Below are 27,880 nucleotides of genomic sequence, written 5' to 3' on the forward strand. Positions count from 1 at the left end.
TCAACAAAATAAATTCAAATACTCTCTTAATTGGCCAAGCCGGTTAGGCTAAAATTATAAAATTATCATCATCGTATATTTGGCCATGCTTCATCACGCTGGTCAGTGCAGGTTGATGAAATGAGTAGTGGGGGGGGGGGCTAGGACCGATTCGGATATCTCGTGAAACCAGGTCCGATGTGGCCACGAATTGAACTGAGGACACCGGGTGGGTAGCACAATGCACAAACCACTGCGCGTTTGAAGTACTCTACTTAAGCATGCGCTTAAGTAGAGTACTTCAAACGCTTGTACAGGTGGATACCACCAGAGTGTGTGTGGATGGCACACTCGTCGGTGTCCTCTCGTTACGAGTCTTCTGCAGCACAAATGATGTGGAATTCTGGCTGCCAAGGGTAGGAGCAATCGTACCCCCCCCCCCCCTCCCAACTAAAACTTCGCCACTTGCTGGGAGCACACATACACAGTGCTGGCATCTGTGGGATTAGTGCAAGTAAGTCCCATAAGGGCAGAATGGCTCAAGGGCACAGCCACACAGGTTTTCAGTGCTGGGCAATTAGTGTTGATCAGTCCCATGACACTCACTTCCTCTTAGTACTAACACAACTGCTCGTGTCAACGATGTCTCAATAACGCTGTGCTTATTAAACAATGTGTTCAGCGAAGCTGTAATGATAGTGGTTCACAAGCACATATAAAAAATTCAACACGTTCATCATTAACACTGCGTTAAAATAAATAGGTTAAGTTTTTGGCAATGTCCCTTCCTTCTTTAAATCGCCACTTCTTATTAAGGTATAGTATATGAATGTAAATTTAATTTAGCTTAAGCGTCATGTCATGGGCCATCGTCTATGTGTATGAAGGTTCCCTCACATCATCACCATCCCTCATAGTCCAATGCTGGGACCATCCATTCCATCCCTGCACATGAAACGATCTCATTGCTCTATCTCCACAGTGGTCATCATTTTGGTCACGTTCCCTCCTCTGGCTGCCAATCCATCACCAGTTTCATCCATCATCCCGTTTCGAGAAAATAGCATACTGGCCATGTCCATTTACTTTCAATAAGTAAATTCTGTAAACGAATATGGGTTATGTAATACAAGTTACATTTACACTGTGGACTGTTTTATAATCTCTATCCTGTCGTGTTAACACAAATAATCATCTACTTCAACACTTACGAAGTCTCTTAGATTAGTATCACTTTTTACTGATCTTAGAATATACATCTAAGGAAGTCACCATAGCATGTTATGTCGAGTAAATGTGTGAATGAAATAACACACTTTTCGGTGTTGCCCATGATTTTTCAACAATTGCATAATACATTCACAAAAAATTCAACACTCAAAATAATTTTTGGGTCAAACTGACCCAGAAATGTTTGAAAAGTGTAATCTAACATCTATATTGACATTTCAACCAAAAAATACACATCAAAAGTGCAGGCATGCATGACATCATGCTGCGAGTGTGCATAAGGGCTGCCAGCTGAGAATGCACCCCCTTAATTCAGCTCAACTGCTGGCGAAGACGACGAAATGTTAATGTCTCTTGCCGCTTCTTCTGCTACAAGGACCGCAGAAGAATCCAACACAGTGATGTTAAATAACGAGGGGCGATGGTAATTTTTCGCTGTGTGGTAATCTAGCCTTCCCAGGGGTGGTATGTTAGCAAGTAACAAGACACATCGTGTACGCACGTACAGGGTAAACACATTTGGAATTGAACTCCGGGGCGTCAATTCACTCGAATAGTTATACTTTAAGTAGCACGTACAGAGCACACTGATTTACATGCAGCAGGGATTTCCCTTGGAAAAAGAGACTTGTCAATGGAGTCTCACCTGGTTGTAAAGTTTGTCGATTTAAGGCTGCACAACCAAAGCAACAGTGTCTATGTACGCAATGCATTCATTAACGCACACGTGTTTAACCCACACGGGTTACGCACACACACAAAAATGTTAAATGGACTCGCGATGAGGATACACAAGAGGATATGCACATGGACGCGAAATGATGTACGCACATTTTAAAAGTGGAACATGGCAATTCAACAGAGCGCAGAAAATAACTTTCCGCCCTTGAGTAATTCACTGCTGGATGAAAGTCTCCCCATGCCATATTAGAGGTTTCAGATATATTTTTTTTTAATCAATAACGGACCCTGCCCATTTGTTATTTTCTAGCTTAACTGTTTTTAAACAGAAAGAAGAGTGAAAGTATATTTTTGTATCTCTATAATTAAAGGACAGATTGTTAAAGTTTCATTCATCGACCAAATACAAAACCATTTCACACTGGAACCAGTTAAACAAACCTGTGACTTAATACATTAAAAAAATAAGAATTAAATAAGTGCAACCACAAAAGGTGATGAGCGACCCAGCAGTCACCCGCCTGTCCAAACAGCATCCTACATAAATCACACTTCCCTTGGGAGGACTCGGAGATAATGACGGACACCACAAAAAAATAAAAAGAGGGTGATGATGTACACTTAGCACCGTGGAGACAAAGCGCTTCAAGCAAAGCAAAACCTGAGCCAGCGCACACTGCATTCCCCAAAGGCAAGCCCCGACTCCAGATGCTATCACTGTTTGACTAGTTATGGCCAAGTAGTTTTTTGAAGAAAAAAAACTAAAAAAGGCTAATCATGAGTGATGGCACACGCGATACCTTCATTTGAACTATAATTTTTGGTAACTCTAGGGATAGATGATTAATTTGCTAATGTTACATTAAAATTGCTTGCAGCCTTCACATTTTATGGTGGTTTAGAGTTCATGCTCATGTCACAAATTTTGCGTATAGAATGTACTTGGGGTAAAGGGAGAACTGCAGGTTTGTTTTGAAGCTCATCAAAATTTGAATACAGAATACGAAACAATTTTTTAAAGTCAAACCCTGCTTCAAATTGTTATCATTTATGCTCAAGGGAATCGAATGTTTTTGAAGCTCGGGCTCTGATATCACGCACACGGTTAGGTAAACACTAAAGAACTATTCGTTATTGACAATAACACTCGAGCTAATGTGATTATACGATTAAACTGATATTATTCTTTAACCTTACTCCCAATCCTTCCTTAATTAATGCAGCTGCATTCCACACTGACATTATCACTGTGCGTGAAGTTTCCCTGCGGTCATTCTCCAGCTATTGTGGTTACAAAACTATGCAGTTCTGCAATGAACAGACAGTCCAGACAAAAATAACCAAACAACCACACTTAGGCGTAACAAAATGTTGATGTCGCAGATACTAAATTCTCTAATTACATAATACTGCATAATCATTCATCGTAAACGTCGGCTGTCCAAAGACTGTTATAATTTTCAGGAATGTGCCTGCTGTTTCCATGAACAGAGTTAAGGAAAGACCTGTCGACACGTATGAAAATAGACCATCAAGGCCATGGTGTTTGTTTTGCGGTTTGGCAATATAGTAATTTTCAGTCTGTTTACCCGATATTTTCTCCAGAAATGTTGACAATTAAACACCCATGAAACAGACTGAACCAAATCACCATGGAGATCGAAATATACACGACGCCTCAATACAAACATCAAACTTTCAGCGTTAAACACCTTTATTACAGGTTTCACAACAAAATACCTTATGATACAAAGCACACATTCAACTGTTTGCCTGCAAGGCAAATATTTGTCTTCTACTACTGAAAACCCATGCTATCAGAAACATTGCAACTGAAGTTAGAGCAGATGTTGGATTTTACTGTTGAGCATCGTCTATTCCACCACGAGACTTTCAAATACCATGGTCCTTTCTTTAAACAGAGGCTTCAGCAATTTGTCACACGTGTAGAAATACTGTGAAATACATGACATGCCAACCTGCCTTGCATATGCGTTGACAGTTTTACTTTTGTTAGATATTTTTTAAACTTCCATAAGCTCAAAAACAGGTCAAAGCGATGCATGTGGAAATTCTCAAACTGTTGCTCACATGCCATTTTAACTGGCAGGAGGTCCATTAAACAGGTGTAAGAAATACAGGATTCTTATAGAAGGTGTCCATGGTGATCCTAGTAGTCATGCCAATAGAGAAACTCAACTAGTGTGCATTACCAATCCCTGAAATGTGTACGACTCGGCTGAGAAAGCCATTTGTCAACGGTAAGCAATGAAAATCAACCCCACATCCTTCCGTCTCATTCCTGCCTGGCAGTTAATCCACAGTTTTGTACATTCGTTTTTTTAGTTGCACTCCAAACTTTGCTAAGAAACGTGGGGCAATTTCCATTTGCAAGTGCACCCGCATGTCGTGCTGGTGTGTGAATGTGCCGTCAGCAACCATTGCTGCCATTTCCACTGCATTTTCTTAAAGAGCCCTCACTCACTCAGCGTCAGCTCGCCCGTGTCACCCCCTCCCCCCCCGTCAATCACTGCAGGTACGTGACCTTTTTCATTTACTTCTCTTTTTTTTTTAATGTACCCTCTGTCCACCTGTCACTCGTGACAAGTCTCAACAACCATGTGTGCGGGTGGTGGCTGAGGAGAGGAGGGTGCTGTGAGGGCAGTGGCAAGGTTGCTCGTTTGCTTTCTCTCTTCTCAAAAGGCAATTCCATCCATGCCGTCCTCCATGAAACGCTTGTACAGAGCCATGAAGCGTGCCACGAAGGCTTCCAGGTGGTAGATGGCCTTGCTGCCCAACTGCAGTCGGTGCTCGTAGTACGCTGCCATCTGTGTCACATCCGCCTTGAGCTGTCCATCACAGTTACTGAGCAGCTCCGTGAGAAGGCCCTGGGAGCCAACGTTCCACACTTTGCGGTTTAGCACATCAACCGTAACGCAAACCAGTACTCCGTTAAGCAGAGGATAAAATGCATGCCAAATCACTTTCAAGTAAGGAAACCGGTCAGTTTCACGGTTGATTATGTGAAAGTTGTTTGTGCAATTTAAGCTCGTCGTTTGAACCCAAAAGGTTTAAAATGGTAAAAAAACATTGAAGCAGTGGTTATGCTAATTATGGTTTCATTGATTTTCCTATATCAGTTCTATCCATTAAGCAATGTGTCAGCAAAATATTATAATTCAACTTTCAATACAAACTAGTTTATTTAGTAATACCATTTTGCTTATTGATGGGTTTGTCTGTTACTCAATAGCTGCTGATGTGTCCATATTCATATGCTAATATAAAACATCTGAAAATGTTACAAATATTCTTCTCATCATGCCCCCATGAAGTAAAGTGCAGTCTGCAACGCTTAACCACTCTCTCTCCGGCCTCTTCATTTATGTTCAATGAAGAAAGGCCATTGAGGGAAATGTCGTGGATTATATCATTTTCCTTTTCAATGGTACTGAAGAATGTGTTAAAGTATTGGAAGATTGATTTGAAGTAATTTTTCCCCCATACCCATTACAGAAAACTTGTAGAAATGCAATAATTTTGCTACAAATACAAGCAACACATAATAATGTCATAGCACGTACTTTAATCCTACTTAGTTAAATGAATGATGATGGAAATGCTTGAGACAAACTACATGGTCACTTAGAACATGCAGCAGAGAACTGGTTCATGGCCACTGATTATGAAGACCCATAAAATGTACCAATACCTACACATAAATGCAATGAGTTTGTATTTTATTAATCTATTTAAATAGACAGACCAGTGTATGAATTGTAATGAGAGGCACACACCTTCACAATGACTTCTGGAGGAATGCAGTGAGTGAGTAACTCATAAATCCGCCCTCTCACCTCCAGCAGCCTGAAGAGCAATTCAAGAGACACCCTTAATACCATACGTACAATATACTTTGAATGAAGACATTTACAATCTCAAATACAATGCATACGGGAACATTTACAGCGTGTTTTTGCTATGCTTGGAGGTTGAATGTTTAATTTCGTAGGCAGCTGGTTTGGTGGCGTTACAACACAAATGCATGCTCTTGCAAAACCTACCATAAGACATTCAACATCCATTGACAAGAAGACTGAACTGCATACTTAAAGGTTTCTAACCACAGCATCCTAAGTGACAGAGGACGCTACACATGCATGATGGGCCTATGATGGGGTTTGAAACGAGCGCTACAACAATTTACCTAAACAGTCATATACGTTCAAACAGGTACAACGTCTACGTTTCAACTCTATCTAATATAGCATAATAACTGGAATTTAGTAAATTAGGGACAATATACATATAAGAGATATGAAGAAGGGTTCGAAAGGTATATCTCACTCAGCACCACCTGTATATAGTCAGACAAATTTGATTCCATGCCCCCAGAACCTGGTGTGCATATATTCCCATTTGTATTGCTTGATCTATACAAAATTAACGAGTTTAATTTAAATAGAAACAATCCCACCTTTGGGGCGACTGCTGGTTGATAATGGCAGTAGCTGTCTCGCGTAGGTACACCTCCCAGTCGGTTTCTGGGATCTCTTGCTCCGCTGAGAATGGGTACCTTCAGAGAATCATATGATTAGTAACTATTCACATTCCAAAGATATAAATTACATTCATATGCATCACTACAGTCAAGGCCGTGCCATGTAATAGTTATGTATTTGACTGCATGTGAACATGAGAAACATTAGCTTCCACTGTCTCAATGGACCGAGCTGGAAATATTTTAATAATCGCACTCGCCTTGTGATATTTAGTGGACAAATAACATCTTTTTTCCACAAAAATGTGACTTGGTGAGTAACCAACTTGCGTCCACTCACTGCTGCACTTTGCAGGCCTCGCACATGAGTAAGGCTTTGCGCAGGTTGCGGTTGGATTTTTCAGCAATCCTGCGAGCTAGTTCTGGTGGCAGGGAGAGCCCCTCCTTCTTGCACACAATCGCCAGCACCTGGCACACCTGCAGGGGTGACCACACGACAACATGCGCTTTCAGACGAGTCAGGACTGAGAAGTAATTCATTCCCTTACCAATGATTCCCCAAAACACTAGGCAACAAAAAACATTAAGAAACGTTTTGTACCCTGTGGTAAGAAACAATTAAATTAAAGTTATTTAATTGTTCAGGGACGATTTTAATGTAACCATGAATTTCAAAACCTTGTGTACCCCTGCTGTTATGACAACCAAATTGTATGTACATAAGGATTAGGTTTTTATAGCGTTTGAAGGTGAAGTGATAGGATTTTCAATGCAATTTGTTAGAATGTTGAGTAGTGATTAATTTAAATGTTAAGTCAGTTTTGGGTCTTAATATTGTATGTAGAGGCTAAAGATCTATTGAAGATTCATGTTGTGTTTCAGATAAATGTATATCGCAATGTTTGGAATTCAGTTAATAGCTGAGGGTTTGTCAGGATTGCTCTTAGAATCATGAATAGAATTAGCCATATTAATGCTAAGAGCTGGGAATTATAGTCTGGTATTTCTATTTAGGATTACAATTAGGTTAAAAACATAGGTGTAAGTGTTATGGGTCAACAGATCATATTTGCATGATTGATTCTGGGTAGGAAACACCATCGCTAAGAGTGCTTATGTTGGGATTAAGTGTGAGCAGTGCTTAAAGCTCAGCGTCGGTGACTGGCACTCGCTGCCCCACCTCATCGACGGTGGGCGCCGGTACCCGCAAGCCCAGGCAGCGGCTCCTGATGGGTGCGATGACCTTGGATGTTGAGTTGCACACGAGGATGAGGCGGCAGGTCGACATGTACTTTTCCATGGTGCGACGCAGTGCATGCTGGGCATCCTTTGAGAGCCGGTCAACCTCCGAAAGTAGCACCACTACCAACCCAGCATCAAGTAACATGTAGAAGAAAATAATTAGAATAATAACATTGTTTATTTCTCCATAAAAGCCCATAATACTATTTTCAGTAGGTTCCTGCAATGGGAGGTTGGGCCAGTTTTCTTTAAATATAAGTTTTGCATGTGGGAGCAATTCAAATGATCAGGATGTCATGTCTATGAAAGGACAACACTCAAAGGTCCACAATGACAGGTTCATGAACCCACTTTCTGTACTACCATCTTATGATCACCTTTCTGGCCAACAGATGTATTTAGAATATCGATACTTTAAATGGCCATTAGTTCATGCGACATGTCCACGTAAATAACTATTAGCTAGGGTTGGTTATTATGTATCATGCACTGGCCATAAGACCACAAACAGTGTTATCAATCAAAAAACCACCTACAATATAAAATACTGTACCGAACATTGCATTTTAAATGTAAATGGAAGATCCAGACAAAACACACGCAATATATTAACTTATTAACTGTGTCTAGGTCACATGAATGTGTTTACTTTAATTAATTACCCTTGAAGTCCCTTTGGGTTCCAGATTCAAGTTGCTGAGATTGCGCCACCGTTTTGATCAGCTCCTGGACCACAACACGATCACTGTTTCCTGCATCACTGGAATACAAGACGTTTCAAACTGCATGAAGAATTGAATACAAGATGTACTAGTGTGTATGTCAAAATAATGCATATTTGTATTGTTCATTATTCTTTATCATGCTTACCTTGGGGTGACTTCAATGTGATAGTTGCTTGCTATGGTGCTTATTTCAATCTTCTTTTTTGAAGGAGTCTGAAAAACATGTTAAAACCATACAAAGATGGATTTTATTTAGTTTAAAGTGCATATTGTGATAGCCTCACAGTAACATAGTAAAAACAATTATCTGTACAAATATGGCCCAAATGCTGAAACCACCATGTCCACCATGACCTTATTCTACAACTCTTGAAATGAAGCACAATATTAGCGTAATAAACATTAAAAACCACACATTCTCATACTATAACGAAGTTCAAATACTTATATTTCTGTTTACTACAGAGTAGTTTAATGTGTTTATTGATAGAAAAATTGTAAATATACAAAAATTACCAGCAAGCCATGTCTTGAATTTCGCAAGTATCATTTTAAATAATACAAAAACACGCATTTTTTTTAGTTAAGCTTTTATAAATCAGTGTGTTAATACACAAAAGTGTATCTATATGCAAAAGTTTGGTCTGCAATGTTATACTGTAAATATTCAACAATTAGAGTAATTTTCCTCTTGTTCACACAGGGCCCCCAGTATTAGCACAAAGACATGACGTTTGCTATTATTGCCCTTATACTACCAGCATTACTTGATTATCCTATTTAACAAATTGAGCCCCCATGCACTACCCAATTTCCATGGCCTGCAGACAACACGGGTGTCAATATCAACTCACCGTGACTGTTTGATGCTCGATGCGTAACTTCTCGACACCGGCTCCATATAGCTCACGTAGGAGGCACATGATGCGCGTCTTTTTGCCGGCACCCGATGGTCCGTACACCAACAGGTGAGGGAAGTCTCCACCTTGCACCTGTGTTCATTCATTGGTCTGTTAATCTGGATATTAATTCTCTCCTGCTTAATCAAGCACGAGATGTTGACACAACTGAGCTGTGCCATGCATACACAATATAAACAAGTTTCAATTTATAGTGTCTTAATGAAACTGCATCTCAAAATGCCGTTCAAAATTAAGGAGATGCACATCGTGGAGACAAAAGGGAGGTATTTATATTTAAGGTGAAACTGGATCACCTTGCAGATGGAGGACAGCAAAAGACAGAGGAGACTTGAACATGGGCAGGGAGTTAACAAGGTGGGCAGAGGGAATTCCAGACTTTAAGGGCGGCAGCAGAAAAGGAGCGCCCTCCTCTATTGAGAAGATGGATGATATTGGTCGCTAAAGCCTACGTGTTAAACTAAGAGGATGGTTTTGCCAGATGGCCTTGGATTCTGAAGTAAAGTACGAAAAGCGGATGAGTGGAAAGATGGGCAGGGGCAAACCCATTAAAGATATTTAAAATGGTGAGGAAAGGACTGGATTGGAGTCAATGGAGGGATCTGAAAACTGATGTGACGTGGACTCTTTTATCAGTGGAGACGAGGATTCTTGCGGAGGATTTTGAATAATTTTAAGTTTGTATATAGGGAGGCCATAGAAGACGTTGAAGTAGCCAAGACAAGAGGTGATTATGGCATGGATGAGAGATTTAACAGTAGATGAGTCAAGCAAATGGAAGGTGTGGAAGATGTTGCACGTGTGGAGGTGACTCCTGCAGAGCTGAAAATGTAGAAGGAAAATGAGAGCTCGGGGTCAATATGGCTTCAATAATGTATAACATCTTTGTTGAGAGTGAAGTGTTTAGCGATGTGCAGGAGTTCAGTTTCGGGAAAAATTTAGATGCTCAAAGTTTAAACCAACCCAGGATGAGACCACATTAAGGTAGGATACCAGATTGGGTGTCATAATCATAGATAACAGTTCAAGTATTAGGTATAGCCCTGTGAGCCATTCGGCTCTTGAATCGGGTGCAACCGCAACAAACAAAAACATGAACAAGAAAACATCTTAAAGTGACTATGCGACTAAGTGCAAACAGAAAATCCAAGAAAAGACAGCAAAATATTGCAGAAAAAGCACCGTACACCAACGCTGTGTGCACAAATCCCAGTGTGATGCAAGTCAAACAACAACAACCACAAGACAACTTAGATTAAGGCCATCAGTCTTACTCCATATTACAACAAACAAATATGGCCAAACCAAAAAACTTTTCGAAATCACCAAAATAAAGCCATGAAAGCAAGAAAACAGTGATAATAGGAACTGTGACGGAATCTTCACAATAAACGACATAAACAACATGTACTACAACAGTATGGTGATTACAAAGCGATACTGACAATTGTACTGTTATCATCGCCAGTGGGACAATGAACAGAATAAACCTTCGAACACAGTTAGGTCACAATATTGTTAAAACTATACTGAAGAAAACGCCTGATATTAGTCATTCAAGAAGAAGTGAATTCCTGCTCAAATTGATAGCGCTCACCTCTGTACAGCCCTGAGCCAATGATAAAAATGCCCATTCCTATAGCGTAGACGAATCTATTCATAGGACCACTGTTGACTTCCCCACAAAGTGATATATATATTTGATCAATTACGGAGAGATGATGGGCCGAGTCAGCCGCAACACAAAGAATGCCACTCGCAATTTTACGATTGCGAAGCCGCTCGCCCTATCGTTGAGACTCTTAGAATAATCATTTACATCGCCGTATAATTGAAACAGGCACATATTATCCAACGAACCTTCTTCGAAAAACAGTTACCGTATTAAATATTTTAACTTACGCTTGTTGCTGTGTAGTATATACTTTTCTGTGACACAGTATCGCGTTAATGTTAAACGCGATGTGCGCTTGTGCATCTGCCAAATTAAATCAATCCCTTAATATTTAACTATCAAATATGGCACACACACTACATAAATACACGTTTTACTTCCTGCAGATGCGGTGTAAGCCCGCACGCGTTTGCGAATAACGAATTGTAAGACAATAACGCTCGTATTTAAATCAACGTGAGACTCCCCGGGATAGGAGCCGGGTCGCTGTTGTAGGCCTCGCGAGAAACGGCGCCTCGGAGGCGGTAGCCGATCCATGCAAGGGCGGGGGGCCCGACCACGAGTATAGGCCGCGCGGACTTTTTTTTTTACCAGATTTTTGAGCTGAATCGCTTGCTCCTTGTGGAAGTCGACTTTGCTTAAAGACGTTGGTCGATATTTGTCAACCCAGAGACTCATTGTTGATAACGGTGTGTGTTTGTTGTTTAAGCACGAGAGGTGACAGCGCCGCCCTGTCAAACGCGGCCTTTCCCGCCAAAAACCCCGCGGTGACGTCACTCGAGTGTGGTTCTTGGGGTTTTTGATGTCACACGAACAGTTTAATGAGTGAATTTTGGGGGGAAATCATATTATCGGCACTGATTTGAGGGAATAACATAGATAATTGTATTATCCGCGGAGTTGTTCACGATTTTAGTCTGCTTTAACGTGGGGTAAAAAAAAAATCGCTGTCCCGCAAAAGTTGGATGGGGATAATAGGAATCTGGCCACGAATAATGTTAGTTTTTGATGATGTAGGGTTATAAATAGGTTGAAAATAAGAGGTCATCTAATTGTAAATGACTACCCCAATACACTTTTATGGACGCCGCACAATGGATTTTTAATATTTTAATATTTAAGTGTAAATAAAAAGTCTTTAAAATGAAGGGCCATTGCCAAAAATTAACTATTTTATTCCTTGAAGACAGTGTTCTTGGGGAATGTATGTATAGTATGAGATTCTTTTGCACTGTACGTAGCCAACCGTGTGAATCTGAATGTGTAGCGAGATATTGGTGATGAGATGTTAACTCCCTCGCCAGGTATACAGGAGGAGGTCGTGGGTTCGATTTCGACCCTGACGCCTGCTGTATATTTGGAGTTTTCATGTCTCTCTCTCTAAGTGGTCGCATGGATTCTTATTCCGGGTCCTCCGGTTTTCCCTCCACATTTAGAAACATGATTTTAGAGTATTTGGCTGCTGTACATTTCCACATGATAAGCCACTTTGTTGAGCGATTATGTGTGGCCAGGTCGCATCTGAAACAGAACTATACACTCAGTGGGCCTTACCTGGTGAAATACAAAAAGTTTGAGGTTTTTATTTATTTTGCTTGTGCACCATTGCAACAACGTGAGTGAAGAATCTATATACGACTGACCACCTCCTAAACTCTGACATTACACTGGCAAATACTGCAGTGTGTGAAACCTTGGAGTTGTCATTAATCCCAATCTCGATTTCTCTTACCACATATCTCAAACTCTGCAGCACTGCACGTATCAATCAACCACATCGCCTTCATACCCTAGCTGCCGCTGAGACTAGGATTTCCACCTGTCCTGGTTTTCCCATAAAACTCAACAAATTCGTTAACAACACTACCCGGAGCATATATACACTATATATGTTCTGCTATGTATGCGAGCCGTTGGCCAAAATATCGCCTGTTATACAGGGTGCTTCAAAAACAATGTGAACACTTGTGAGAATTTGCAACAATACCACAAGAAATGTGCCTCCAGGCTCTGGAGACCACCTGGAGAAGATTCCAGGCGTGTGTTGACAATGATGGCGAAGAAGTGGATACTTATTTGAAGCTATTAACATGACATTTGTTATCATGTTAGTGTATTACCCATTCTTTTTCCATTAGAAACAATAGTCCCATATAAGTGTTAACATTTGTTTTAAAGCGCCCTGTATTGTATGTTTTCCTTTTAGGGCAGTGCTTTTGCTAAATGTCAATGCATCATCACCAAAAATCTGGCTTTCCCAGGATCATCGTCTTATTTGAGGCAGCTATCCAGGGACATGAAACGTCCTGGCTATTGTCAGGCAGTGGCGCAGTAGTTCTTCACTCTTGTGATGTTATAAGATATCATTCCCGTAAATGTCCCAGGTTTTTGTACCCCAAAGGGGCATCTATTGGCCACTGTCGCATCACGTACTTTTTGACATGACAGCATGATCTGTGCACTGTGACATCACACCGTGTTCTGTGTATTGTGACTTCACGTGGACACCACTGATAATGCAACTTTGTTGCTTTAAGTGCAGCATGTAGCACCTACAATAATACTAAATGTCATGCGAAAGTTCAGAAACGCCTGCTCTATACACGCATTTTTTTACAGATCATATTTCACAATAATTCAAACTATTACGACCTGTACATGTTCTAGTGTTTCCAGTCAAGTCGCTGCACCGTACATTCCAGTTCTCTTATGCCATGGAGCCTTCTCAAAATGCTGACATAAATGAGGGGGTAAAACAACTGTTAATGTTGACCTTCTAAGCCTGGATTTCTAACTTGCCCTGAACATAAGGTACATTGCCAAGTACAGTACTTGAGAACGGTCGTGCTTGCTTCTTAATTGGCATGTGTATCCGCTTGGTGGTGTCCTCAAGAAGCCTCGTTTTCCCCTAGGGTGCTTTACGAATGATTGATTTCAAAATCACAGCTTTAATGTGGGGGAAGAAAAACAAAAATCCACTTCCGATGGAGGAAGTTCCTCCGGTGTGACGAGTCACAAGGAAGCACACATTCCACACTTCCACCACTCTGCACTTTACTCCAAATACTGGCCAACTTTGTGCTGAGGTCCATCAAAGTCTATCACAGTAACGCACAGCACATGTAAGTTTATACATTAAAGTATCAGTTTGGATTAATTATTGTATCTATTGGAATATAAGCCAACGTAGCTTTTGTGGGAAATTCTACCTTCGACTTCGTTTCAGAAAGTAAACACACCCCGGGCCTGCTTAGAACTGCGATTACATTTTAGGAAACGTTGAAGCAGCTGATGTGGCGTCATGATTAACACAATCGATATGAAAATCCAGCAGTCATCCGTTCAACCTCCTGGTTCAGCAATTGAAACAATGGGAATTGCAGGGCTGGACCTTTACGTAAAGAAAAATCAGTTTCCTGAAGGAAATAGTTTTGGCTGCTTGGTGGGTTGAAGATAAAGCCCTGGTGCAATGTTTTAAAGTGTTAAACTGATGAAGCTAGTTGTAATTACTGGCGAAACGTCGTACTCCGATTGTAAATGTTGTGGCTTTGCTCTCCAACACACCGGTGTGCTGTACTTGTAACGAATTAGCAGGTTCTATTTACGTGACAAACCTTACTAATTGGCTGTGTCGAGTAGTGGCGGGGTTAACGACACATTTATATTTACACGTTTTAACCCAAAAAATCTGTATAATAGATGTTAAACTTGTTTGTACATTGGCTTTCACAACCAATGAATTCGTTACTTGTGTAATATCGTACAGGTATAACACCAATTTTTAGCTATACCCTCCACAACACAACTGAGTTGATCAAATAAAGTTGTCACGTGGGTGAACATGCTAAAAAAATTTAACTGGAATGCTGAAAAGCAAACCATTTCTTTTTTACAATTGTATACCAAACTTTTGTTTTGTTTTAATAGATGTGCGAACGTCAATGAGGTAATTAAGAAATTAAAAATGTGATTTTTTTTTTATTTAGGAACTACTGTACTTTGGACAAGTTCGTTTTGAATTTAGAAAAAAAAACTGGAGAAAAACATGTACATTTCAATAAAAGTGTAAAAAAAGTGTTACACCATTGTCATCGCAGCACCAGGCCGAGTTGTCTTTATATAACGCCTTATGTTTTAATTACAGACACCCGTGGGAGACTTAGTCCCGAGTAAAGTTTGTTTGCTCCTCCCCTGTTGGAGCCCCAAACTTTCTAAGACATGTGGGGAAAGCATTCCAAGGTTTCTGCCTGGTGCTGCCATCTGGCTAAACTTGTTTGTAGAAGAAAGAGATCCCTTGTGCTGCAGTCACTCGGAATGCTCAAAGCCCCCGTGAATTCCAATTTCGTCCACCGCATCGTCTCCTATGGTGGCAAAAAGTAAACCCACGGACTAAAATATTACTGAAAGCATCAGCATCTACTCCAACTAATTCCCTTTGCGTTTCCATAAAGTGATATTTTTGTCTCAAAAGCATACCAAGAGTTTATACGTCATGTTTTGAGTTGGTGGTTTATGTCGAAAAGGCTCACTTGCCTCTCTGCACAAGCAGCACAGATTTTAAATTCAGTTCTTGTGGTTGTGAAATTGCTCATCCTCCTGTGATTTTCAGGGAGTGTTGAATTAGTTTTTTGTAAACAAAAGCTGAACATTCATCAACACAACGCTGCTTAAATAGGGGGCATGTCGCAAGCCCAAAAACTTTACACGCTTTAGGAAAATATTTGTCGTGCCATTTATAGCCAAGACGCACCTATATACATACATTATCACTGGCAGCTAGTATTAGACAAGGCAGCATGTTGCATGTCAGCTTACTTCCATGGTAAAAAAATTGTAAAAAAAACCCATAACGCTAATCTACTGCACCGTATCCAGTGGAATGCATTACATTGTGCAGGGGCTATCAACGGGAAAGCTGTAGAAGCCATGAGCTTCCTCCGTCTGAGCACGTATGAAAACGGAAAGAATTGCGCGAACACATAAGACAGCCTGCAGCCCATCCGGAGCCAAATAAAACACTGTAAAAACCGCACACATTTTGTTTGCATTAACAACACGGATATTTAAAGCCTAATGAGTGCTTTGGACATCACACGCTGAAATGCACATTTAGGAACCAATACTTTATTGAACATAGCTCCTTTAATTCGTAACACATCGCAAACATTATTTACACAAACTTTGAAACATAAAATACTGCATATAAAATATATAAAAATTGGAGTATAAATAGTTACTTACAGATGACAAACATGTCCTGGCAGAATAATACTGACTGTAGATGGAATATTACATATATACGTTGTCTAAATCGCAAAGCAATTTCCGCACGCTGAGTGGAGGGGAAAACACGATTTACATTCATACTAGAAATGCACAAGCAGCTGTTGAATTAAATCTGGCTTTAGGATCACTTTATGGCTTTAAGTACAAGAAAGTTAAAACAATAATCATGCAGTAACCGTTTGCAAATGAAACACTTACAGGTACAATGCAACTTAATGCAAAGCAGAGCTGTGGATGCAGAGTTATAAATGGAGCTAATTAAAACATTTAAAAAAAGCTAAACTTGACTTCAGGTGACAGTCACCAGGCGTACTTCTGTCTCTTAATAAAACAGCCTCTAATCACATTAAGACAAAATACTGTATTACATTAAATGCAAACTTACGTTTTACCTCTACTCTTTAGACAGAAGAAAATGTGGGATTGACCCAAAGTTGTGACTAGGAACGTTTTGGGCCTCACTAAAGTTTTTATTTGCAGGGCTCCAAAGCTTTAAAAGGCAAAATGGGTATTTGAACAGTCAGGGTAAATTCTGTTGGCAAGTGGAATGTGCAGAAGTACATTGAAAGGGTGTACATCCCTAAAATGCCTTTTTGGCAAACTTTGTCAGCAAATGCTTGTGCAGGTGCAAACGCAAAAGGGAATCTGCGAGCCCTTGAGGGTGGCAATGGAAAGCAGGGGGTTGAAGCTTGAGGGGAGGCCCCATAAGGAATAGCCTAAGGCTGCTAGTCATGTGGATCCTCTGAAAGAGACACTGAGCTTGGCGACCACAGTATAAGTGTAGATCTTGTTGTTACCTTCACTTGAGCGCATGATCACAAAAAACACATGCCGCCTGAGCCACATGGTTGCAAAATAAGAAAAGGGTTTTTCTTTCAATGACAATAAATTCCTTACTTACAAACTGTCCGTTAACCTTTAAAGAGCATTCACATGACAACATCAGATGCATTGTTCTGCATAGTAGCACCAATAGCGCATAGGATTGTACACTATGAATCCACTATTGAAAGACAATGTTTTGGCAGCGACAGGATTGTTGCATTGTGTAGATGGGGTGTGCAGCAAATCAAAGTAGGATATCTAGCCCATTAATATCTGCGGTAAATTAGAATGAACACTACATATTCAGATCTCTTAAAGCACCGAGTGACTTGTGCACTCCATATTCTGACCACAGATGTATAACATTTTGTGATTGGGTAGAACACCAGAGCTGTTTTGACAAAAAATGAAGGTCCGTTTGAAGAAATGCTAGCCAAAACATCTGGCAGCTGGTATATGCAGAATTAACAAAAGTGCGAACAATAAAACAAAACAAAACTGCACACTCAGATAAAGTGTGCTCTCATTTTTAGTAATAGGCTGCACATTTAACTATGTCCTGTGCTGATGTTTGAGCATTTCATTGAAATTTGGGAATTATGCATAAATACCATATTCATGTAGCACATCCGAAACTTCAAAAATGACACATTCCTTTGACAATTCATCACATTTAGGAAAACATGTGTACAAATATATACTTAATTGCAATGCGACCGTGAAAGCAAATATAGTATGTTTTGTGCCAGTAACATGAAATCAATACTACATTTTCATTCAACGGTTCACTGCCCTATCTTTATCGCCACCATTTGCTCCTATTTCATCTCCCTACTCAGAAAGCAGGTGTTTTCTTCTTATTATAAAAGCACACGCTTCTTTGAAGCAAAGCTGAACTTCATACAATCTTTGTAAAGGCGCTTGCACAACGAAAGCAGTATTATTTGAGTAACCCACCACTGACCCAAGACGTGTAACAGGGAGCAGCATGAACGGCTGTAAAACATGTGCGTGCACAGGCCGAGAATACAGTAAATATCACCGGGATGGCTTTTTTGCAAGTTGACTGGGAACACATCAGGATTGTCTTCAAGCTAAAAAGTTCTCGCTCTTCCACCTCCACGTCGCAAATCCGCAGGTAAAAGTTCAACACGATGGCCGCCAGTGCCTTCTGTTTAAATTCTTGTTGTATAGTTTTTTTTTTACTTCTCATACTTTTAACTACATCTCACTCTCTGTAGGATCACATTCGAATCTCTCATCCGTCCATGCACTCCTCATTGCATTTGTCGTCCTGAATGCTCACCCGCGGCTCTGACTCAATCACACTTTGGTCTCGGGGAAATCAGTCTTTGGCTTTTTAAAGGAGTCGCGTATCATGGCTACTTTGGATGCGCACAGGTGACCGAACACCTTGTTGTACCAGTCCAGCGATCGACCCCTGGAATGAGAGAACGCAATCCACAGTAAGCACTGGTAACAATTAAAAGTCAAACATGGCACTCGCCCACACAAATATTTACTTTTCTTTGCCCACCAACCTGCTGACTTAAAAAATTGGTGTCAATAATCAACTTCGTAGAAATGGATACAAGGTAGAGCCCAGTCACATGCAGTGTGTTGATAATCATCATGTGATGTACATTTGGTTTCCAGGTGTTGTGCTTACAATCAAATACTGGATTTTATTTCTATACATTGACGTGTTACTCATATTCTACTATTTTAACTAACCAACAAATTATGGGTGGAGTGGTGGCATAAGTGGGTCACACACAGCATTATGAAACTGGGAACATCAGTCGTAAGTGATTTCGGAACCAGTTCTGGGCTGCCCCCTACACCAACCCGCACTGACAAGCATAGTGAAGTATGATCAATCAACCCTCATGACTAACATAGCATGGGAGACTCCATACAGCTTTCAATTGACAAAATACACCATTACAATACTTACAATACTTTGCTTGTGAAATGCAACAGGACATTTTTACGCAAGGGCCTAAGTTTAATTCCAAAGCCATTTGTACTAAGCGTGTCTCTACAAAAACAACACGGCTTTAAAAAAAAAAACATCTCTCAATGAGAGGGCACTCGGCAAGTAGGCCCTAGCAACCATGCTGGTGAGACAGGCGAGTACAGCCGAGCGACCGACCTGGTGTCGATGCGGCACACATGGGTGAGGCGGGATCGATTGGCTCCGAGCGGCTCGATGAGGTAGCGTGACGCGAGCACGACGGCGCGCGCCTCCCCCACACAGGGCACCTCTTCATGCTCCACGGACGTGGCCACGAGCACGCACGAGCCCTTGGGCAGGTCCGTCCTCCACGACCTGTGGCAACGCAAAGTCGTTCCGTTTCAACAGATTCTTTAGAACGGATAGAGGTGGCAATCTGCTTGGCGAAGGGCAGACATTCGTCACTAGTACAGCACTGATAAGTTTGGTGGCGCGTGAAAAGAAGGTGGACTGTGGCTGGGATAGCAAGTCTGCATCACCAAGGGCACTGAACAAAAGGAAGCAAAGTGCCCACCTGAGCACCAGGTAGTCGCGCGCAGGGTGCGGCGCCATGCTGTTGAGCACGTAGTAGAAGACCTCTGTGTTGGGGTCGAGTGTCTCCACCACCTTCCACTGCAGCAGATCTTCGTCCCAGAGGTGGCGCTCCGACCTGATTCGCTGCAGGACCCTTGGGGGCGGGGCTTCCACTTCAACGGTCGTCTTCCACAGACGCAGCAGGTGCCCGTCTCCGACCTGGCACGCGAAGGGGAAGGCGGGGAAAGGGTGCACAGCGAGCGATGTTAATTTCCTTCTCATTGGCGGACACAACGCAGTCCCATTTTTGCCATATTGGCAATGGGACCATTCAAGTGATGGGTTTTATAATTTCAAGTCTGTGTTTGGGGTATAGTTATAAAACTGAATTTAGAATAATTGTTTCTCTAAAAAAATGTATGAACACAATGTGTCATTGAGAAATGGATAATTATATAAGTGTATATTTTTACTGCAAAAAACTATATGACAGCCTCCTAGAAGTATACGTATTATGGGTGCTGTGTCACCCTGCAGTGGAATTTCGATCCTATACGAATGTATATTAACTAACATTGTATAAAAGACACAGATGCTTACTTTGTGCGAGACAATCACACCACGAGGAGGTAAGAGGCCATCCATTTAGTACGTACGCAAAAAATCTGTCAAAACTTGACCCCTCCCCCTGTACGCACACGTTCTTTTTACACCCCCCCCTCCACCTGCGTACGTAAGCTTAATGCACCCCCAGCCCCCTAAATCATATAGAATGGACGATATTTAATCCACGCAGAAACGATCAAGGATTAATAATATTAACGTGTTTAAGCAAACAGATAGTCCACCTCCGGATTATCTAACTCATTTGAAGGCCAATGTAGACAAATTATTATCGAGGCTTCACCCCCCCCCCCCCCGTTTCCTATGCGTACATTGTCAGTAGACCCCCCATACGCAAGCGTACCCATTTGGGTTAACCCCCCCTCCATGCGTACGTACTAAATGGATGGCCCCTAACTCGGTGATAGATAAGTGAATACAACAGCGAGTACATCACGGCACCAGTTCTTATAGGCACGTGCCACCCGCACATCACGTGAACACGAGAATTCACACACCTTCTTGTAGGCCACCTCAGTGCTGCTCTCCAGACTGGAGCAAGTGACCCAGCCCTTGAACTTGTCACGAGCCTCCTTGAGCAGCCCTTGTATGCAGCTCTCGAGGTGCGCCTGGTAGTCGGGCCTGGAAATGGAGCTCGTCGAGGAGGACCGCGGCTCCTCAGGGCCCAGCACGGAGCTCTGCGATGTGGACCGGTGGCTGGGGCTGGCTGGCGGGGGGCCTCCTCCGTTGGTGACGGGAGCGCCCAGCTCAGCGAGGCTCATGGGCTGCGTGTCGTGCTCCATGTATGAACTCCGGCACTGGCTCACCATTTCCTCGGGAATCTGTGCGAGCAAGTCCGTGCACACGTGTTGAGACACGTTACAGCCCTCCCTCAGCGCTGAGCGGTTTTCCGCCGTTATATATTTTTTTTTTAAGAGGTGAAGACTTAAGCGTGTAAGAGCAGAACAATTTCAAGAATGTACGAAGGCCCTTGACTTTAGCACATCTGCCTTGTCAACGTAAACATCCGGTTGTAGCTTTGCCCCTGAAACAATGGTACCTCTATTAATTACTGTCACGCACGAGACGACTTAAATATCGTGTATTACAATGAGAATTGTTGCTATTGCTATTAGTTTACATTTGTAAGCCATCGTTCATACGTTATCCAAATGTCATACATTTTTATATTCTTTTTTTCTGTCATTTTAGTTTAAGTACATTTATTTCATTATTTCGTGAGTTTGTTTTTGGGGTAAAAAAATAGAGTGCTTCATTTTAAAACTATTTTGGACTGGTTTTGCTTAACACGATCAGGTTTCTTTACAAAACACACTTTAACTCATAAATTAATATTTCAAATTCATTCCAATACTGACCTTGAAGAGCTTCTTGCACTCTGCAATCATGTGAGCCAGGCCTTGGATGGCAGCCAGATTCTCACTTAGGTCCTTCTGATCCGGCTTGCCTGTGCTGTACTTCCTCTGTCGCACCCTGACAATCACATGAATTTACGTCACTCCCTTTGCACTGCAACTCCAGGGCACTAGCACGAACTAAACAAGGCAAACGTTTAGAATTTATCTGACAGTATTTTATCATTTTAGCCACAGCATCAGCACACAGTGGCCAACCCCTTTTAATTGATGCCCACTGGATCTTTAACATCTGCAGCAGCATGTGGGCTACTGAATCCACGCACATAAACTCCGTGGCCGTTAAAATAAATAAAATGCCCAACTGGGCTCCCCATGAGCAGTGTCACAACCCAGGTATGGTCGACCCATCGTAACCCCAGCTGCATTGGCGCTGCAGTAGCAGTAGCAGAAACAACTCACCTGGACGTCGAGTTGTCGCGCTTGACGGTGTTGAGGTGAAACAGCGAGGGTGCCAGGCACACAGCGAGGTTCACGGAGCTCATCTGGTTCTCGCCCACGGCAGCCGCCACGTCGCTCAGGAAGTAGAGCAGCGTCTGCAGCGCCTCGCGGTTCTCGTCCGGCAGCAGCATCGTCCCGGCCTGCAGCGCCTGCAGCTGCTGCTCCTTGGGGACGTCTGTCAGGAACAGACATGGCGGTGGCGGCGGCATCAAGCGGCGCTCGTTAAGAGCATCGAAACGGCGCAACAAAAAAATGCAAAAAAAACAACCCTGGAAGCAACAAAAAAATCACGGCAAAAACATCTACAAGGGGTAAATGGTTTCAGGCTACTAGGCCATGTTACTCTATTCATGTACTCATGGGCTGCGGAAACCCAACACCACTTCAATAGCACTGTGTTTGAATGACGTTCTGAAGTTGGTGGTGCCATGGGCATTGACGCAATGCTATGTGGAATGATCGTTTTTGCCTGTGCTGCAGCAGATTCTACAAAATAAAGCAGTATGTATTCAGGTCAGGAGGTCCAAAAGTTCTATAACCTTCCAGACAAACCTCAAGGCTCAATTATACATTCGTCTTTTTTTCTAAGCTTCTTAGAGGCAATACATTTCCAGAGTTTGCGCAGAGCTGCCTTTACAAATAAACCTGTGAACTGTGGCTTCCAGTAATTTTTTACATTGGACAAATTTTATTTCATCAAACGGCATTAAAATTGTCAGATATCATACTTTCATACTTTGTATTGTTTTTTTTTTACAAGACGCCACGTTTTTAAAGAAAAGTTTTTCTCCCCAAAAAATGGCGTGTCCGATGTTGCACTGCTCCTACTTTACCAAAAGATACCTCAACTTTTTAATGGTCTGCTTATAACAGAATTTCACCCATGGGGGAGGGCGCGTCTCTCTCTCTTGCGTGAGAACACCGAGCCACGACCTTTTAATACTCCTTTGGCTAAGTCACGTGGCTCCTATTTGGCTTTTCGGACCAGCCACGCCTCCCCCAAGGGGTACACCGAGTGCTTGGATGCTCGGAGTAAATGTTTAGTGGGTTAAACATTCAACTTCAACATACACCATAGGGGACTAAGAAAATGGGGAACGAGGGAAAAAAACGATCCTTGAGCACACCTGTGTTCGTCCCTGGTATGTTGTGAACTCTGTGGCTTCCAGCCCGTGTCTAAAAGGAGTGCTGTTAAGAACCTGTCCAAGTGCTTTTTTAAGGAGTAATCCTTGTGGCTCGAACCTCTTAAGGCATACTCACACCCGTCCATTCCATATGTTGGACTGTTTTATCCATTTTAGGCCAACAACAAGTATGAATAATCCCAGCACTATGTGTTGCAGAAGTTAACATGCAAACATATTACAACTGCCGCAGATGACATCACTAATGGGTATGGGGATCCACCCATCATTCCCAAACTTTCTAAAAAAACCTTTTACTTTATCTTCATCACTGTGAACATAATAATCGATCACTGTGTCATTAGTCAAGTGCTGATGTTTTGAAATCTATTTCCATGCAGAAGCAAACACTTTCTGGGAGACAATGGTGACATTTGAATCACTACAATTGGTAACCAAATGCCAAAATTTTACGCTAAAACCGGACCTCAAACACCAAAATGGAAACCGCACGCTCGCTCACAGCTTTAAGTTAAAATGCGAGGCAAGCTGCGCTCGGAGCCAGCTGCATAAACGGTTTGTGCACTCACATTGATAGATCTGCAGGAAGGTGTCGGCCAGCTTGCTGGTGAACATGGGCTCAGGCAGGTCCCGGAAGTACTGCTTGAGCATGTCGGCCACATCGTACGCCGACTGACCCTCATAGTTGACGCTCTCGGCGCCGGACTCGTTCATCTCCCGCAGCGCCTGGATGCGGGACTTGACCCCCGACTTCCGGAACAGCCCAACCTGTTTAGTAAGAAAATTACAACAACAAAAACCAAGTGAGAGGTTTAATTACATTTCTACATCAATCGTGCTAGGATCTCCTAGCACTGACGGTGCCAGTGGTAGAAATACAAAGCCAGTTAATTTTGTTATGAGATGTATGACCGTGTGATATAAGGCCAATCATTTTTAAATGCTAGAATTATAATTATGCCTAAAGCTGGTGGATACATTTCTTACATATGAAGTGTATTTGCATATTTATATTTTTAAAAAATGACACTGAACGTACAGAATGTAACAGGCTAGTAGACTGGGTGCCATTTATAAATACATTTACAGCAGCATTGTTAGACGATATTATGGATTACACATTTAGAAAGTTTAATTGTAATGAACCTCTGGGTGGTCTAAAGGGCAAGAATTGAGGCCAAGCACACACAGGCCAATCTGGGGTCTCCAAGTGGCGCCACCTGGGCCGGTGGTTTAAGCCGACGCGGCATCCGGAAAAGCGGAGAGAGCCCCTCACCTGGTCGAGGCACTGGCTGCGAAGGTAGCGCATTGCCTGTTGGATGCTCTGGGGCAGTGGCTGGCCCGTTCGCTGCACGTTGAGCAGCAGTGGAACGCCAAACACACTGCGGTCCTTGTAGTCTGGAGTGCGCATCCGCCGCATGAACTTGGGAACGCCCCTGTCAGCACAGGAGACACAAATCAGCCGCTCACTTTAGTTTGTGACAGGAGAGTCGGCAGCCTTATAATCTCACGCGAGTGTCCGTCGGTCTAACAATTTCACGTTAAACTAAAGTGAAAATCCAAGATTATCTTAAAATCTTAATTTGTTAATGTTCTTAGAAACTTTTAATGTATCTAATCTCTATGTATATAGAACGTGTATATACATATACACAACAGCGTTTGTGATTGCATTCACTGCAGTTTTTGTAATTGACTGTTACCATGGTAAAAAAATATCATGTTAACAACAAGTGTTTAATTAGCTTAGTATGTGAACCCCACGTCGACTTGTGTTACACTCATTAAGATGGAATTATAACATTCAGCAAAAGTTAATGGCTTTTTTACGTAATTATTGGTTGTTTAACAAGTTCTCACTTGTTACATTTTTTTTTTATATTGGTTTTCAAGTTTAACTTAAAAGTATTTTTTGTTCATAACACTGGTGGTATAATATGAAATTTAAAAGAGAATACCATTCATTCAACCCTTTTATGCTGACAACATTATCAGGCAAAGGATACGGAAGAGCACGTGACTTTTCCCCACGTAAATCAAGGAGTATCATAAATACTTTTCGCAAAATCCGATTAAGGCCTTTTTGAGGTCCTGATCCTTTAATGCAGACTCTTTCCAGAGAAAATAATAAAAGTAATAATTTCAAACTCTCTCTGGCAGCTGCGAGTGGCTTAAAATCTCGTTTAATTTCCAGGAGCCGAGGGGAAAGCCGCTGACCCTTCTTGACCAACGGGACGGGAAGTGGCGGCGCCCCGCGGAGACAGCATTAATAACGGGACTGGGGCAGGCTCATTAAACACGGTCACCCCGCCAGCCAGGGGCGGCACAGCCCAGCAGGGCCACCTGCCACAGGCGCCGCCGCCGCCGCCGCCACCGCCATCGGTGTCGTTTCAAGTCGGGGTAATTAAAGTCGACGACACCGTCGACAGCACTGAGGGCAAGGAATCGCGGCCCTTCTGCACTAAAGGATCAGAAACCAGGAGTAAAAACCACGAATTAAAATTGACGATGCAGAAAAGTGAGCGGTGCCAGAGGTTAGAGCAACGCACGCACTGTGAATACAGTGACCGAAGTTGAGTTCCCGGCAACAGCTAGCATCAGTGACGGAGTGTAATCCGAACTGTTCCTGGGCTCCCACACCCTTCACCAACCTGCACTGACCAATGTGGTGAAGTATGCACAGAAAAGCCCTTTTACTGATACGGCGTGAGGAGCCTATCATCCTGCAGTGGATTGATAAAGGAACATAAAACAAATGTATGTATGTTGAACTTCTTTTGCAGCGTACATAATGAGCCATGCTAATAGAAAGTGCAGGGGAAGGACAACGAACTTAACACAAGAAGATATTTGTCATCCTCTCATCAACAAAGGAAAGACATTTTCTCAACTGCTTTTGAAGTGACGTAGTTGCAAATGAAGTACATTCCAACCAGGAATTGTACATTTTTATCATTGCAAGTATACACTTCAAACTGGCTGATTAAATTAACGCACAGCTCAATTCTGCATTCACGTCCCTAATCACAACGTGACTGACTGATGTTTGTGGGTTTTTAGGGAATCCAATTACTCGTTGTGCCTTAATGAGAACCACTGGGGTAAAAAAATATATAAAAAGAACTATAAGACTCGGAGGTGGGCTTAGGGGCCATGTGCTCAGCGATCCGTGCTGGATAAAACCCAGAACATGGCTCCGGTGATCAGTCAAGTGGGATGAATTCCAGAAGGCATCTGCAGTAACAAGAACCAGGGGGGAGAGAATTTACGCGCACATGTACACGTTGGCGCATCCATGTGGATGCGAGTGCACATGTCGGCGAGTGATTACATGTCCAAAGCGTCAGGTTGGACATTTGCGAAGCAAAACAATCTTCGTAAAAGGAATGCAAGAGGTTTTCCTGAGCAGCCTTCCCCATCCACCCCTTCTCGCTCACTCCCGTACCCATGTTCCATTATATAACGTAAAGTATTAGCGACTCAATTTTTACTTAAAACTTTTGTGACTGCAGGAATTCATATTCTTTGGTTCTTTCGGTAAAGTCACATAGATATAAAAAAAACATACAAGTAAATTAAATAAAAACTACGACGTTTCGATCACAACACAAGCAATCGTCTTCAGGAGGATGACGATCTTCAGGAGGAAGACGATCGCATGTGTTGTGATCGAAACGTCGTAGTTTTAATTTTATTTACTTTTATTTTGTTCTATCTACACGGCTTTACCGAAAGAACCAAAGAATATTAGCGGCTATTTGAGATTCCATGAGCAACCAATTTAATAACGGAGCACCCGGAATGCGTCGTCAGCCATGCCAGCCACGAATGCAGTCTCGATTATAATGATACTTCAGCGTTGGCTCATCTTATCCCCAATGACATTGCGCTACAACTGTCAAGGTAACAACATGTACCAAATATGACCAAATATCCAGTTCGCTGTGCAACCTGAATAAATATTTGAGCCAAATAACAAATAATCTAAATGATCCCCATGAAATAAATTAGCTGTCAAATTCTGATGGTACGCGAGTGTGAACTTTGATTGTGTATTCTGTAATGCCAAAATGTACTTTTTAAAATTTAAAAAATTTGACATGAATATAAAGTGTATCTAAATGTTAAATGTGCTCGTATGTATAGATAGACACTAGATATGTGAAAAATAATATCCGCCAGAATACAGGCTGGCTAAATTGTGAATAACACTTTAAAATATCCTAATCTTTTGGATGGTTTGCAAGTAAGTATCCGCTTGCCACCTGGTAAAAAAAAAAACTATTTTGTGAACACAACAAGCTGGGCCACTGCTACTTTTCCCAGATAGCGAGTCTTAAAATAAACTAACAAATTAATTAAAAAGTAACTGGATCAATTTTTCTTTTTTTTGCAACGCGATGCCCCTGGAGGAGAGGCTTGAAGTCAGCGAAGGGCCTTGCCGCCAGCATTCCTCTATGCTCCCCAGCACAGACGGCTCGGGCCAAAGAGAGCTGTTATGCAGCAGAGCTAATGAAAAACAGCTGCTCCAGAGCCTGGCTGCAACTTCCCCCTCCCTCATTCACAGCCCCCTACTAGAGCCCCCAGCAGTTACACCACATCCCCCTCGCAGAAACTCACCCACCCACCCCCACACCAACACCAACCACACACTCCCCCCC

General features: G+C 42.1%; 2 protein-coding genes across 6 annotated transcripts in view; both read right to left on the minus strand.

Moving 5' to 3' along the window:
• Window positions 1–3,588: 3,588 nt before the first annotated feature.
• RFC3 (replication factor C subunit 3) lies at window positions 3,589–11,729 on the minus strand. 2 transcript variants are annotated; one of them, XM_078863055.1, is made up of 9 exons: window positions 11,545–11,729; window positions 9,213–9,350; window positions 8,504–8,571; window positions 8,296–8,393; window positions 7,572–7,753; window positions 6,732–6,868; window positions 6,368–6,466; window positions 5,688–5,757; window positions 3,589–4,739 (listed from the first exon to the last, which is right to left on the minus strand). In XM_078863055.1, the coding sequence occupies exons 1-9, from the start codon at window positions 11,629–11,631 to the stop codon at window positions 4,587–4,589; spliced, it is 1,032 nt and encodes a 343-aa protein (XP_078719181.1). In that variant the 5' UTR covers window positions 11,632–11,729; the 3' UTR covers window positions 3,589–4,586. The 2 variants fall into 2 exon arrangements, with proteins under 2 accessions (XP_078719181.1, XP_078719180.1); XM_078863054.1 differs by having other exon boundaries at window positions 3,589–4,778.
• A 4,346-nt stretch (window positions 11,730–16,075) lies between these two features.
• The window catches only part of LOC144936152 (rho GTPase-activating protein 7-like), a 152,389-nt gene continuing 140,584 nt past the window's right edge, over window positions 16,076–27,880 (minus strand). For all 4 annotated transcript variants that reach the window (XM_078863058.1, XM_078863056.1, XM_078863057.1 and 1 more), the window contains 8 exons: window positions 24,496–24,655; window positions 23,789–23,987; window positions 22,036–22,249; window positions 21,577–21,691; window positions 20,716–21,039; window positions 19,596–19,813; window positions 19,220–19,396; window positions 16,076–18,505 (listed from right to left, as the gene is read on the minus strand). In XM_078863058.1, the coding sequence (XP_078719184.1) occupies window positions 18,388–18,505; window positions 19,220–19,396; window positions 19,596–19,813; window positions 20,716–21,039; window positions 21,577–21,691; window positions 22,036–22,249; window positions 23,789–23,987; window positions 24,496–24,655 (1,525 nt within the window). In that variant the 3' untranslated portion in view covers window positions 16,076–18,387. The remainder of the gene's footprint in view (window positions 18,506–19,219; window positions 19,397–19,595; window positions 19,814–20,715; window positions 21,040–21,576; window positions 21,692–22,035; window positions 22,250–23,788; window positions 23,988–24,495; window positions 24,656–27,880) is intronic.

Source organism: Lampetra fluviatilis, chromosome 15, assembly GCF_964198595.1.
Source record: "Lampetra fluviatilis chromosome 15, kcLamFluv1.1, whole genome shotgun sequence".
Lineage (NCBI taxonomy): Eukaryota > Metazoa > Chordata > Hyperoartia > Petromyzontiformes > Petromyzontidae > Lampetra > Lampetra fluviatilis.

Coding starts and splice junctions, on each gene's coding strand:
- RFC3 (XM_078863054.1), bottom strand. CDS start 11,631: ATGAGTCTCTGGGTTGACAAATATCGACCAACGTCTTTAAGCAAAGTC. Junction 5,758..6,367: donor AACCAGCAGTCGCCCCAAAG/GTGGGATTGTTT, acceptor ATTGCTCTTCAG/GCTGCTGGAGGTGAGAGGGC. Junction 4,779..5,687: donor CTCCAGAAGTCATTGTGAAG/GTGTGTGCCTCT, acceptor GTTGGCTCCCAG/GGCCTTCTCACGGAGCTGCT.